The 12,747-nt window shown below is 48.9% G+C and overlaps 1 protein-coding gene across 1 annotated transcript in view; it reads right to left on the reverse strand.

Moving 5' to 3' along the window:
• Positions 1-12,131, reverse strand: part of PGBD5 (piggyBac transposable element derived 5) — a 75,200-nt gene extending 63,069 nt beyond the window's left edge. Inside the window, exon 1 of the mRNA XM_087776724.1 lies at positions 11,435-12,131. Coding sequence (XP_087632850.1) covers positions 11,435-12,131 — 697 coding nt within the window. The remainder of the gene's footprint in view (positions 1-11,434) is intronic.
• Between the last annotated feature and the right edge of the window lie 616 nt (positions 12,132-12,747).

Genomic DNA, 12,747 nt, shown 5'->3' on the forward strand with positions numbered 1-12,747 from the left:
AATTTGCCACCAAAGAGCTGACCCTAAGCTGGGAAAGATAGAGAATTACTGCTATAAGAAGTAGGGGTGTGTTCTTGCAAGGAAAGATTGTGAAGAGAACAGTTACTTTCTCATTTTTAGCCTGGGGGGGAAAAAAAGAAGCAAATCTCTTCAATATACTTGAGGGAAGTATTAGGAAAAGACTTAAGTGCCAATAGCACTCTTTGCAAGATGGAAACGATTTTGCAATGCTCACAAAGTCATGAAGAAACAACCTTCTGATACCCAGTCCATGAACTGGAGAAACATGGAGTAGACATTCCGTTGTCCTTTCTTGCCAAGACATCTGTTACATGGTCATCGTTATTGCAGACATCTGGACTATGACTTAGCTGGGCTTATTCCAGACCTGGGCCTGTCTTCCTCCACATATCCATCCTTATCTACAGTGGTCTATAGCGGTTTGTGCTGGCATTTAGTTGCAAGGAGGCTCTTCATACCTCACAAGAGTCATGGATGAAGGCAAGTACAAACCTAGGCACCACTGAATGATGCAAAAACTAAATGCCTCCAAAGTGCAGTTTTGCTCATCTCACAGGTATTTGGGTAGTGTTGTATCAAGTATCCCTGGCAGAAGGAAATTCACAATTAGTCATTTGTGTAGAGATACAAGATTCACGGACACACAACTCATTACTATAGAAGTGAAGGTGAGAACAATACTTTAAGTAACAGTCAAGTGTGCCTGGGCCATTATACTGGGGTGAAGGGAAGAAGGGAGTTTCACCTTAATGGATCAGGAGGCCTTCTGCAAGCACACAGCTCCTTCCCAGCAGCTATACAGCTTTCTCCCTGCTCCCAAAGCTGAGGCAGGAGATGCAAGTGGCAAGCCTTTTGCATAGCACTCTCAACATACAACTTGCCACTAAGCAGCTTCCCAGGTTAAACTACATGCAAACACTAGTCTAAAGCAGAGAACAGTGCTGGAAGGGACCTCAGGAAGTCCTTTAGTTCCAGGCCTCTATCCCCATTCAGCACACATACTGGGTGTCAGTCAACAGGTTAGCGACACTTGTTCTTAGGTTCCCAGTGACATACCTCATGACTTCTGCAGCACTGCACTGTCTGACAGTTTCTATCATGTCTGATTTAATTATCCATCAATTCAATTTACACCTGTTATTCTTTATATTCAGTTTCCAGAGCAAGAAGGCAGATGATTACCTTTCCTACAGTAGCCTTTACTTATCCGGATGGCCGCTTAGCTTGAAAACAGAATACTGAAAGGTGGTATAGCTGGTAGATTTTCTGCTTCTCAGTCCTTTCTCTTCACAGTCAACTATTTGCTTCTCACCTGGGTTGGTGACCCAGGCTACCTCTCCTAAATGGCAAGCCAGTCTCATTGCAAGACTTGTACATTCTTCTGTTCAAGTATCTGGGGAGGATGTTTGCCTTTTCACAACAACATGACAATGAGTCACATTTGACTGGTGTCCGGCTTCAACCTCCAGTTCCTTTTCCACCTAAACAGTCCTTCCTCTTCCCCTCCATTTTCCACTTGTGCTGTTAGTCATTGCTGCCTTCACACTAAGTATTTCTCTCTTGCACCGTGCCCCTTTTTTCCCCCTGGGCTATTTGAGGTTGTCAAGAACCTTGCAAATTCAGTGCACATGAAGTCCCTCCCAACTTCATGTTATCTAAAAGTTTAATAAACAAATTCAGTAAGTGCACCTCCATTCAGCAAGGCTGTTTCAAATTCTCATCAAATAACAATAAAAAAAAAATCTTCCATCAGAACATTTAAGCTTTTGCCAGATCTTTATGCAACACATTTTTGGAGATACTAGGACAGACCTTATCGACTTCAAATGGAGACAGAAACATTTGCAGTAATGACAATTTTAGTGAGAATACCTGACGGGGACTAGATTGTATTTATTCAGTCAGATGTTTCTGCATCTGCCTGCTTCTCTCCCTCGTATATTTTCATCTCTGCAAGAAGGTGTTTCTCGCAACAGATATAGTGTAACACAAAGCAGAGTGCGAAACTCAGAGCTAATAATACAGAGATGGCTCCTGCCTCAAGAAGTTGCCTCTGATTCATTATAGGAAACGAGGAGATAAATCTGACGGGGAACGCAGTGACTGTGGTGGGCCTCCAAAAGGCTCACATAGCTCCTATGTACAACCACTCCAGGCGCCAAAGCCACCACAAACTGGTATCTTGTTTCATACAAGAGAAATAAACAGCAAAGGTAATTTGAACCAACAGGGACTTGCAGGACACCTATGAAATAGAAAGGTAATGAGAAGACAGCGCTATCCCCTAGTTGCGCTATGGCAGCAGCCAGGCTCTCCATGGCTGAGGGGAGGGCTGGCGACCAACAGCCTGAGCTGTAGGGACAGGGAAAGGAGAACCCAGAGCAGGTGGGAAGTGGTCTGGAAGAGCGGCCCAAACAAGCAGCAGCAAACTCCTTCTCAACACCTCTTTTGTGGAAAAGATGTTACAGAAAGTCATGGCTTTTGCCAAAGAGTTTGTTTCAAGAAGCTGCTGTAAGTGCCCCAGGGGCACCACCAGGCCTGACTGTCCCTGCCTGGGCCCCCTGGCCCCAGACGCCATTGCAGGCCCTGGGGCCGTCAGCCCCTGCCCCAGCAGGGCTGGTCTCCAGCTCCCCACAGCCCTGCCCTGCCTGGCCATGGGCTTTGCTGAGCCAGGCCCATCCATGGGCTCACATCCCAATCTCGCCTTGGCCTGTCCCCAGGGAGGTGCCTGATGGCCCAGGCTGGAGCTGTGGGACATGGCTGGGGCAGTGGGACAGGCCCTGGCTGCCAGGCCCTGCCCTGACAGACCCCATGGGGAGCCCCCATAGTGCCCAGCCACCGGGGAGCCCCCAGGCCCCTCCCCAGGCCCCATGGGGCACAACGACAGAGGGCTGCTGTAGAGGTCTGACAAGCTGTTTTAGACCATCTCTGATGTCAATTTAAGTGTGAGTCATTACCCAGTAGTACAGAAGCAGATGAAGAAAGGCCTTTTTTGAGAGGGTCATTCCTTATTTATCAAGTACAACCCTGTCAAGTGGAAAGAGCAGAATGTCATTTACTCCAAAACCCATCAGTCTTTTCCCAATGGGGGAGATTCATGACACGTTTAAAGCCACCTCCTTTCCTAACGCTTAAAAGAAAGGACTGAGACTACTTACAGCAATGTTAGCACCATGACAGTAGCTACAGATCACTTAAAGGCACTCCAGGTTTTAGTGCTTGATTTCTCTTAATCTCAAAGCCAATGACAAGAGGGAATTAATGCAGACCTCATGAGTATAAACCTTCAGACATTGCATTTTATTTCCCCTCAAACCAACAAATAACTATATAACAGGACAAGTTTTCAAGTAAGGAATAACTGTGATGGCCAAGAAACGAGGAAAAGTCTTTAGTTTAAGGAGGTCTTCTCATTTAGTGATCCCGTTCAGGAATACAGTCCAGCAAGCTAGAAGCCCTTTGAAAGGCTAAATAAGAATTTATATCCACATATGTATTCACATCCACAATGCAACATGTCCAGCATGACAGATGTAAGAGTATCTGACATTTTTCAAGATCGTCTTGGGAATCTCTCGCCCCAAACCAAAGGTGGCTCATTTTTGCTAGGCTGCTGCAGCAGGTGAAGGTTACAAACCACCACCCTGCCCTCTGGGGAAGGCTGGCCGCCTCTTGCCTTGCAGTCCAGTTGAACTGTTTCCCCCGTTGCCCCACTAGGGCAGAACAAGTAAAACTAGATCCCAATACCAAATGCCATAAGCCGTATGCATAAGTGCATACATGTATGGGTTTCAATACATATAACCTCTTCAAAGTAGTTTTTCTGGGCATGAACTGACAAGATTACCATTGCCCAAGCCCTCTATCAGCAGGGTGCATCCAGCAGCAGACAGCACCGTCGAATCAATGGGAGTAGCCACACACCCACAGCTACACACTGACCCCACACTTCACACCTATAAGTGCTACCCACTGGGAAGTTAGCCAGCATCTACCTTTCAAAAAAAGCAGAGATGACTATATGCACTGGATAGTCAGACTTTCCACAACAGTGAATTTCGTAAGTAACTTAAAAAAAGAAAGATATTCTCATTTTTTGCTCCAATTTAATCTTTCATACACACCCACCTCTCTGCCATATGTAATCAGAAATGAATCACAGTGATAGCACCAGCTGCTTTAAGTCTTTTTTCTGCCTTTTCTTCACTAGAAATAACACTTTCATTTGTGCCCACTGATGGGCTCGCTGTATCTTTTATTCAGTCCAGTAATCTTCCTGTCCAATGCACAGCTAATTCCTCCCATCCATACAGACATACACGATACTCATTGCTTCTGTGTCTCCTGTGTATCCCTCTCTGACACGATTTTTGCATCCTTAGTGTGCGTCATCGACTACACCTCAGTTTGCCCAGTTTTCAGCTGCACAGCTACAGCTTTGTATTGCTTGCTGAATAGAAGTTGCTTGGTTTTGTTCTTTGTCCTTCTTAATGGCAAATATAGTTTGTCAATACAGGTCATGCGAATCCCTCGTGCTGTCCAAGAAAGCAGAATCGAAAGCATGTTTTCTATCATGTGCCATTAATACCAGTTGTCTTCACAGAAAACCAGGAGATAATCCAGAAGCAATTTATACAGAGCCAAAATAAGCTAAGGAGCCTTCCAAGCCTATTTTCCTGCAGTCCCTCAGTCAAGGAGCTCTGGCTTCATTTTTAAAAGACCCCCTCAGTTATGTGCCCGTTCATTTTCAGACAGAGCCAGTGACTGACTAACATCCTGTTCTTTAAGGAATATTAAGTGGGAGCTTGGATAAGCTCCGAGAAAGGATGCCTTGCCACAAGGAAGTGAGATATTAAATGCTAGTATTCTCATGCATTTGTCTTAGCCATGCATTCCTTTTGAGTCCATCTGTTCTGTTTTCTAATAACATGCCCAATTTTTGGCAGTATTTGGAAGGATGAGGTATTTTAGGGATTATATTCCACTTACCTCTAGATAAGATGTGTAGTTGTATCCATGATTACCTTTCCTTTGAGAAGCACCTTGTATTTCCAAACTGCTAAATCCATCTGCTCCAAAATTTTGGAAACTTGAGCACGGGAGGAGGGGGAAAAAACCACCTACATGAACAAGCACACCTAAGACAAATTTCCAGCTTCTTTTAAGTTTATGGCATCCAGGACAGCTTCCTGTGACCTATTCTGCCTATACAGAATTAGCAAGCCAACTCCACTCTTAGCACCCTCATTAGACTCAGCAGAGAGGCTAATTTCCTCTCCAGGTTGACTTGGAGGTATGCAGACAAGGAAATCGTTTGCTGTACTGTTTCTGTGATGTTGACAAAAGGACATGAGTAGCTGCAGGAACTAATCTACTTCTTTTAAATGACCCCATCAATAGCTGCAAGGGGAAAAGACTCATTTGATACAGTAAAAGATTTAGGAGTAAATATACTTTTTCTCTGTAAAAGGCTAGACGGTGTCTTTGGAGAAGACCTTGATCTGCAGTGCTTATAGACTCTTCATGTCTCAAGTACTGATCAGAACTGGGTCTCTGTACAAAAGCAGAGAAGAACAGTTTTTTTCGATGAAGTTGATCAACACTAGGTTATTCCCCAAATGCATGTTCAATAGCAGAGCTATGGGCAAAAGAAGGCAGGGAACACAGATATCTAAAGTGCACTAAATTTTAGAATCAATAAGGTTGTCATGTCATGCACTTGCATCACTTCAGTGATGATGGAAGCAGGAAAATGCGCTCTAAACCCAGTAAAACCCCACGAAAAGCACATTTAAATTTCATAAGACATATGAGATATTAAGCCTTTGCATAATTCACTTCAGCAAAACTTCAAACCTTTAAGTCATCCTATAAAGGATCTGCAAAGCGGTCGTGTACATCTGTGTCATGTATGTACCATAATGACAGCATCACAACACTTCTAGGAAGATATAAGTAATTTCTACTTAGAATGCAAGAATAGATTATATAGATATTTTCCATGGTTATGCAAGTCAAAGGCAACTAATTGTCTGATGATATGAGTAAGCAAGAACAAGTCACATCAGCAGCACTTTATCCACTTACAGTCAGAGAATTTGGCCCAGATATTTCCGAAGCAGAATCTGCCATAAGCGACTAAGTAGCTTTCATAGCCTTTCTTCCACCTCTGGAATCTTTAAGTATTGACCTCAATCTAATAAGACTAAAGCCTTCAGATTCTATTCAGGATATGAACCAAGATCACCACCACTGTTGGATGGTGGCATGTATATGGCCCTCTTACGTCCCAGCCTGACCCCAGAGCTCTTCCTCCAGGCTCCCTGCTGCTGAAATGCTGCTTTCCCATCTGCCTTTCCACACTCTTGGGAAGATTATGGGCATTGGATCTCCCCCTATACCCTGCAAAGACTTTCTATCACTCTCTGCCCAGTTACAATTATAGCCATTCAAATAACAGCTAAAAGCCTTTCTCCCCTTACCTACATCACTTTCCTCTCCTTTGATTATTTAACTTTAACTGAACTGTTTACCTCTGCTAAAACTATTTAGAACACAGGTCAAATGAACAACTCCGTGCTGTATCAATATATATTGTACTGTATGATTCACTGGAGACTAACTTGAAGGAACTAAATTAATTTGCCTTATTTAACATTCATAAAATAACAACACTACTGAAAAAAATCCAATCAAGAGTGAAGACTTATCAGCTGACATGCAAACAGACACTTGTGATTAAACAGAAGAAAAACATTTTTTACTGTGAGGGTGGTCACAACCTGGAATTTAAAGCTGTGCCTTGCTTCCTTGACTTTAGCTGGAAGACGCTACCACCCTGCATGCAGGCTCAATTCATCTCTCAGATAACACACCCTCCCTTGTGCAGAGGATAATCCCTCAAGTGGAAGCCATGATGGAATAAATGACTGTTTCCCCTGGTCTTTCTGGAAAGGAACATTCTCATTAAAAAAAAAAAAAGAATAAAAACTACTTTAAATATTCATTTAAACCTCTTCAAGGTGACAAGGAGAGCCTGATTGCTAGACATGGTCTATGTAACTTCTCCCTGAGAGCATGCTGTTCCACTGGAACGTGTTCTTCAAAGATGGTAACTTGCAGCACATTTAGTGTTGCAGAGAAATACTCTGGAAATCCATAAAAAGCTAGTTACACTCTCAGATGCAACTTGAAGAGGAGCCGCTATACTCTTTCAACAAGGAACATTCTTAACATTTTGTCCTCAGGTCTAGGCTTAAGAACAGGGTTTGGAGGGCATGGAAAATGAAGAAAACAGTAGCACCGATTGGCTGTACTTTGAGGATTTCAGCATTAACTTTTGCCCAGCCTTCCCCGCTACTGCTGCCACGGTAACATTATCCCTAACAATAGGAAGTGCTCTCACATCTGAGGTCCAATTTTCTGGTCACTGAAATATACGGATATAGGAAGCATCAGACCCTAGGAAGAGAACACCAGCTACCCCAATTCAGGAACATCAAGCTGCAGCAATACTGCAGGATATTTGCACCTTCTAAGACCCTCTACAACAAAAGACCAGGACCAACACTGCCTTCATCTATTACAGAACATTTCCTGGCCAGATTACTGAGCTAACAAGGGAAGGCACCACCCAGAGCCACCCCGCTCTTGAAGGAAGGAAGCACACACCAATTAAGTCTGAGGCAGGAGCAACCAGAAATGAAGGGTTTGCATTGAGTTACTGGCACTTAGTAGCTTGTCACTAAAGTAATAATAGTTGCTCACTTGCTCTCTCAATTTCAATTACGCTTTCCCTATCCTAGCAGTGGTTTGTTCTCTTCTTCTTTCTGCACTTCCGCAACTAGCTCTGTCCTGCCCTCAGAGGAAGGGAAGCCAGAGGAGCCCCAGCTATCCCTCCTTTCAGAATCGAAGTACTGTTTGGGCAGAGGTCAGACCTCCTTTCCTAGAAGCCTATCTATTTGCAGGTTCACTTCCCAACAAATCGATTCTGCTTCCCCTTCACAGCAAGGTTTGGAGAGAATGAGAAGGGAGATGCCAAAACATGCCTGGATCCAACAACTGATCATGATCATGCCATCATCCTTTTAAACACACACGTTAACCTACCCACGGACCTGCTGTAGCCAGGCGCTCTTTGTGAAGGGAAGGCATTTCAGCAGCTGCCTCCAAGATCTCCTATCCACTGCTCATACCTCAGAACTCACATTACTGCTTTGACATTTGTAACGGGCACTTCACCTCCCTTGTTTCCTCAACCTATTTTAATCAGAACTACACAGTGCCACTAGTTATCAGTTTAAAAATCAGGGCATCACAATTTGGTCGGGATTTTTCTCAGCAACTAAAGAGAATGATTTCACAGAGTAGCTTAACTGAAAATAACACGAATTGCCAGCAAGCCATCTGTTCTAACCTCTGTGTTAAAGTTAACAGCTATTTTGGATTTCCACAAAGGAAGTCAGCTAAAGCTATTCATGTTTTTTTTTTTTTTTTCCCCCTCCAGGGAGTCTAAGCACCCACTATTTTTATTAAATGCAACAGAAACAACAGTAACTGGAGATTGCTGAAAAAGGGGCAGAAAACAAAAGTCAGGGACACAAGCAGCAGAGTGTTGAGTAGCGATGCCATCCAGTCACTTCTCTCCTGACACAGAAGTCAATCCAGACGTTTCCCAGTTTGTCAGAACCTGCCACACGGGCAAGGCAGGCACCAACCACAAACACACGCAGTGGCTGACTGCAGACGGAGGACATGCTGAACCATCTAACGCTGCCAGCAGCCCCCAGCACATCTGGGCCTCTAGTATATTGTTGAGATGAAGTATCAGTTAGCCTGTCTGTGCCCAGGACTAATTCTAGGGATGGATACAATACTTTTAAGACATCAGTTTAATATTGAGGCTGGGGAGGAAAAGGCAGTATTAAGTAATTTACTCAAAAAAAAAAAAAGAGAAGAGGAAGTGATAGTATGTTCTACTTCTAGTTAAAAAGACAACAAGAGTTTTGTAAGTGGCTCTTCATTTTTTTTTTTTTCCTTGGGAGCTTTAGCTCATTCTCATTAACTAACTTAAACCTTTTTCTCCTCCACACCTTGCCTTTCATGAAGGGACAGTCTCCCAAACCGAACAGCTTGACACCAGGTTTGATCCTAGTCTGATTCAAAGATTTATTTCCAGCATTGATGTAGCTGAAGTCTCATGAGACATCAGTCTACAAGGACATTTGTCTTCTGATATCAGATGATGTCGAGTACTTGCCGCTAGGATTCTTCTCTTGAGATTTTGACCAAAAGGCTGCGCTCGCAAGTTTTGGTGCTAACCAAAGCTCAGTTTTATCTCAGTCTCATGAAAACCTCTTCCTTTTAAGGTCAGAACCTAGAAAGAAAGGATTCTTACATCCAACACATCTGAACTGAGAATATGGTTTTGTTAGTGCTCTGTGTCTCACCCTGCATTTCTTGCTTGTACTCCACTAGTGACCGAAAGATGCAAGAGACGGCTGTCTTCACCTCAGTGGAGACCTGTTCCTCAGCGAGTATGGATCCGAACTCTTGGGTCAGAACAGCGTCCAATGAAGTGACAACAGCGCCAGTACAAGTATGCTTAGTGCGACTCCAATTACGATACCCGCATGGCCTAAAACCAGTCGATCTATGAGCTAGAATTATAGGAGTTTAGTTATATACAATGCTTGGAGTTTGAGTAGTCAAAAAAACCCATATGACAGAGGGTACCCATTTCACACATATCAAAGCACAACACTAACTGAACTTCAGCCAAACCAAATCACCATGCTATGAACAGCGTGCAGCATCTATCATCATCACAATCAACAGAACGAAAGGGCAGCAACAACTTCTCTGTCTGTTACTAGGAGGAAATATTCACAGCAATACCCATACACCTTCCTCAAGGGACATCTGCATCTATTTCTGACAAGCATAACTCGGGCTTATTTATTTCAAAGGAAATACAAACTCCTGAATTAATAGGTCATCAACTTAATTTGTTTCCAAACCAGCATTAAAACACTCATCCCAGTTCTGTCTACATTAAAATGGATATTACTATAAAGTAATAATATGAAGAAATAAGCCAGCAAAGGCAGAGAAATGAAGTGATAATTGATGCTGAAATAGCATCACACCATGAAGCCTACAGTCCGGAATCTCATCTTAGATATGCTTATGAATAAGAATCATCAATAAAACTTGCAGAGTTCTTTAAAGAGGCACATCAGCTTGATATTTAAATATTTCGCAGCGTTTAGCTATTTCTAGAGATAGACGCAACTTCTATTTGCGCATCCGTCAGAAGCGCGACAGAACTTTCTCTGGGCTCCAGTGCTAGCTCCACCTCACTCCCCCATCCCAAGCTGCTTCCTCAGATAGGTTTCTACCTGTCCCACTGCACAAATTTCAGCACACTACACCAACGCCAGCAGCACTCTTTTGCATTTACCTTTTTATAGCAAAATGAAGGAATTAAACACTACACAAAATAAACAGTGAAGACAAGCAACCTTAAGACGGGCAAGCCATCAGCTCGGCTGAAGATGACAGAATCATCACATCTTGTTCTGAGATGCAAATGTTTTATTTCACACCCCAGCTCTTCAGAACCATTAATCGTTTTTAGCAAAGCCCTGCTGCTACACAGTCAACTTGGTTGTTGAGGCCTGCGGACAGACACATTATAATGGCTCCATAGGAAAACCAGCGGTGCAACTTGCTACACAAGCCAGTCCAGGGGGATCTCAGCGCCGTGCACTGCTGCTGTGTGTCGTGTCATGTCACCGCTCTTGGTGTCTCTGGCCAAAAGCCACGCAAGAGGGGCTAAGGGTAGGGACGGCTGCACAGAAAGCCTTGCAGCCAGAGGGAACCCCCTCCCGGAGCCCTCCCGCACAGCGCAGGACAGCTGACCCGCACCGCCCAGATCCGCGGCTCTCCCCACCCGTAAGCGGGGACGAGGAGCCCCCCGCCACACCGGAGCACAGCCAGGCGCGGCCCCGCGCCGCACACCCCGCTCCGGGGGGAGCCCCGGAGCCGCTGGCGCTCGGGGCAGCGCTGCCGCGGCCTGTGACTAAGCACACGCGGCCTCCTCTCGCCCCGCCGCTCGCTGCCTCGGCCAGGCTCCCCCCGCACCAGCGGGGCCGGCCCCGGCCGCCAGCGGCCTGAGAGCAGGGCCGCTCCCGGGGAGGCACCGGGCGGGAGGCACCTGTCGTCTCCTCCGCCCCCGAGGCCAGGGGCCCGGCACCGGCCCAGGCCGACAGCCGGGCCTGCAAGGGCTCCTCTCCCTCCGCGACCCAGGCCTCGGCGCTGCGCTCCGGGCACCCGCCGCGGGCACCCCCGCTCCCAAGAGCCGCCCGGAGCCGCCCGCCGCCCCCTGCCCCGCAGCCCGCCCTCCGCGTACCGCTGCCATCCTTGAAGTGAGGGGGTGGGACGTCTCGCAGCGACCGGGTCCAGCCCCCCTTCTCCGCTTCCTCCTCCTCCTCCTCCTCCATAGGGCCGGGGCCGCCCGGGACGGCGCTGGCGCTGCCGCCGCCGCCGCCGACCTGCCGCTGCCGCCGCCGCTCCGCCGGGGTGGCCGCCGCCCTGGGGGCGCGGCGCCGGGCCGCCCTGCCCCGCGGGCTCGGCCCCCCCGGGCGCCCCTCGTCCTCCTCGTCGTCCTCCTCGTCCTGTGAGGAGGCGGCGGAGCGGGAGTCGGCCGAGGTGCTGTAGAAGGGGTTCCCGCTGCTGTCCTGGCCCGACTCCCCGAAGACGTCGTCGGAGATCTGCAGGCTCTCGTAGCGGGAGCGGGCCGCCTCCAGCAGCGACAGCGCCTTCCTCCGCGCCGGCCCGCCGCCGCCCTCCGCCATCATCTCGGCCGCCGCCAGCAGCCGCCCGCGCTCCCCTCGGCCCGGCTCGGCCGGCTCCTGCGGCCGCAGGCAGCAGCCCAGCAGCAGGAGCGGCTCGGGCACGGCGGCGGGCAGGCAGGGAGTGGGGGGAGCCCCGCCACCGCCGCCGCCGGGGCTGAGCCCTGCCTCCCGCTCCCGCCCGCACCACCCGCCCCTGTGTGTGTGCAGGGACATGGGGGGAAGGAGCCAGCTCAACATCTCCAAGTACCACATCCAGCCAATTACCGCGGCAGTCCGCGCCCGGGAGGTGGGGTTATATGGGCGCCGCGGGCCGGCGCCGGCCGCCCACCGCCCGCCCCGCCGCCCGCCGCCGCTCCGCCCATTTAAAACCACAGCGCCGGCCGCGGCGGGGCCGCCGCTGCGCGCCGCCGCCGGAAGGGGGGTCCCTGCGCCGCGCCCGGCCCCGGCCCCGGCCCCGGGGCGCCGGCCGGAGCTGTCCGCCCGCCGCCGCCGCCGCCGCCGCCGCCGCCGCCGTCGTCGCCCGTCCGTCCGTCCGTCCGTCCGCCGCCGTCCGCCCGCCCGCCGCTGTCCGCCGCCCGCGGTGCTGGAGCCGGGCGGGGCAGCGGCGGGGGCAGGAGCGCTGGCCTGGCTGCCGGCTGTGCGGGGAGCGGGGCGGAGGGCTCCCGCGGGCAAGGGCCCGGACCAGCTCGGCGCGGCTTCGCAGCAGTAGGGGCCCTGGTGTCCCTGCCCCAAAGCAGGGCACAGAGCTCCCGCGCTGGGGCGGCCCTGGAAGCAAAGCAGGGAAGGTGCTGGCGCACAGGGCTGCGGGGCAGCTGGCGCCCGGGCCCCAGCGGCCAGGCCCTCGCTGGCGGCGGGGCCTGCCAGCCGG

The sequence above is a fragment of the Nipponia nippon genome, unplaced genomic scaffold (assembly GCF_047370975.1).
Source record: "Nipponia nippon isolate SJK-2023a ecotype South Korea unplaced genomic scaffold, ASM4737097v1 scaffold_4, whole genome shotgun sequence".
Taxonomy (NCBI): Eukaryota; Metazoa; Chordata; class Aves; order Pelecaniformes; family Threskiornithidae; genus Nipponia; species Nipponia nippon.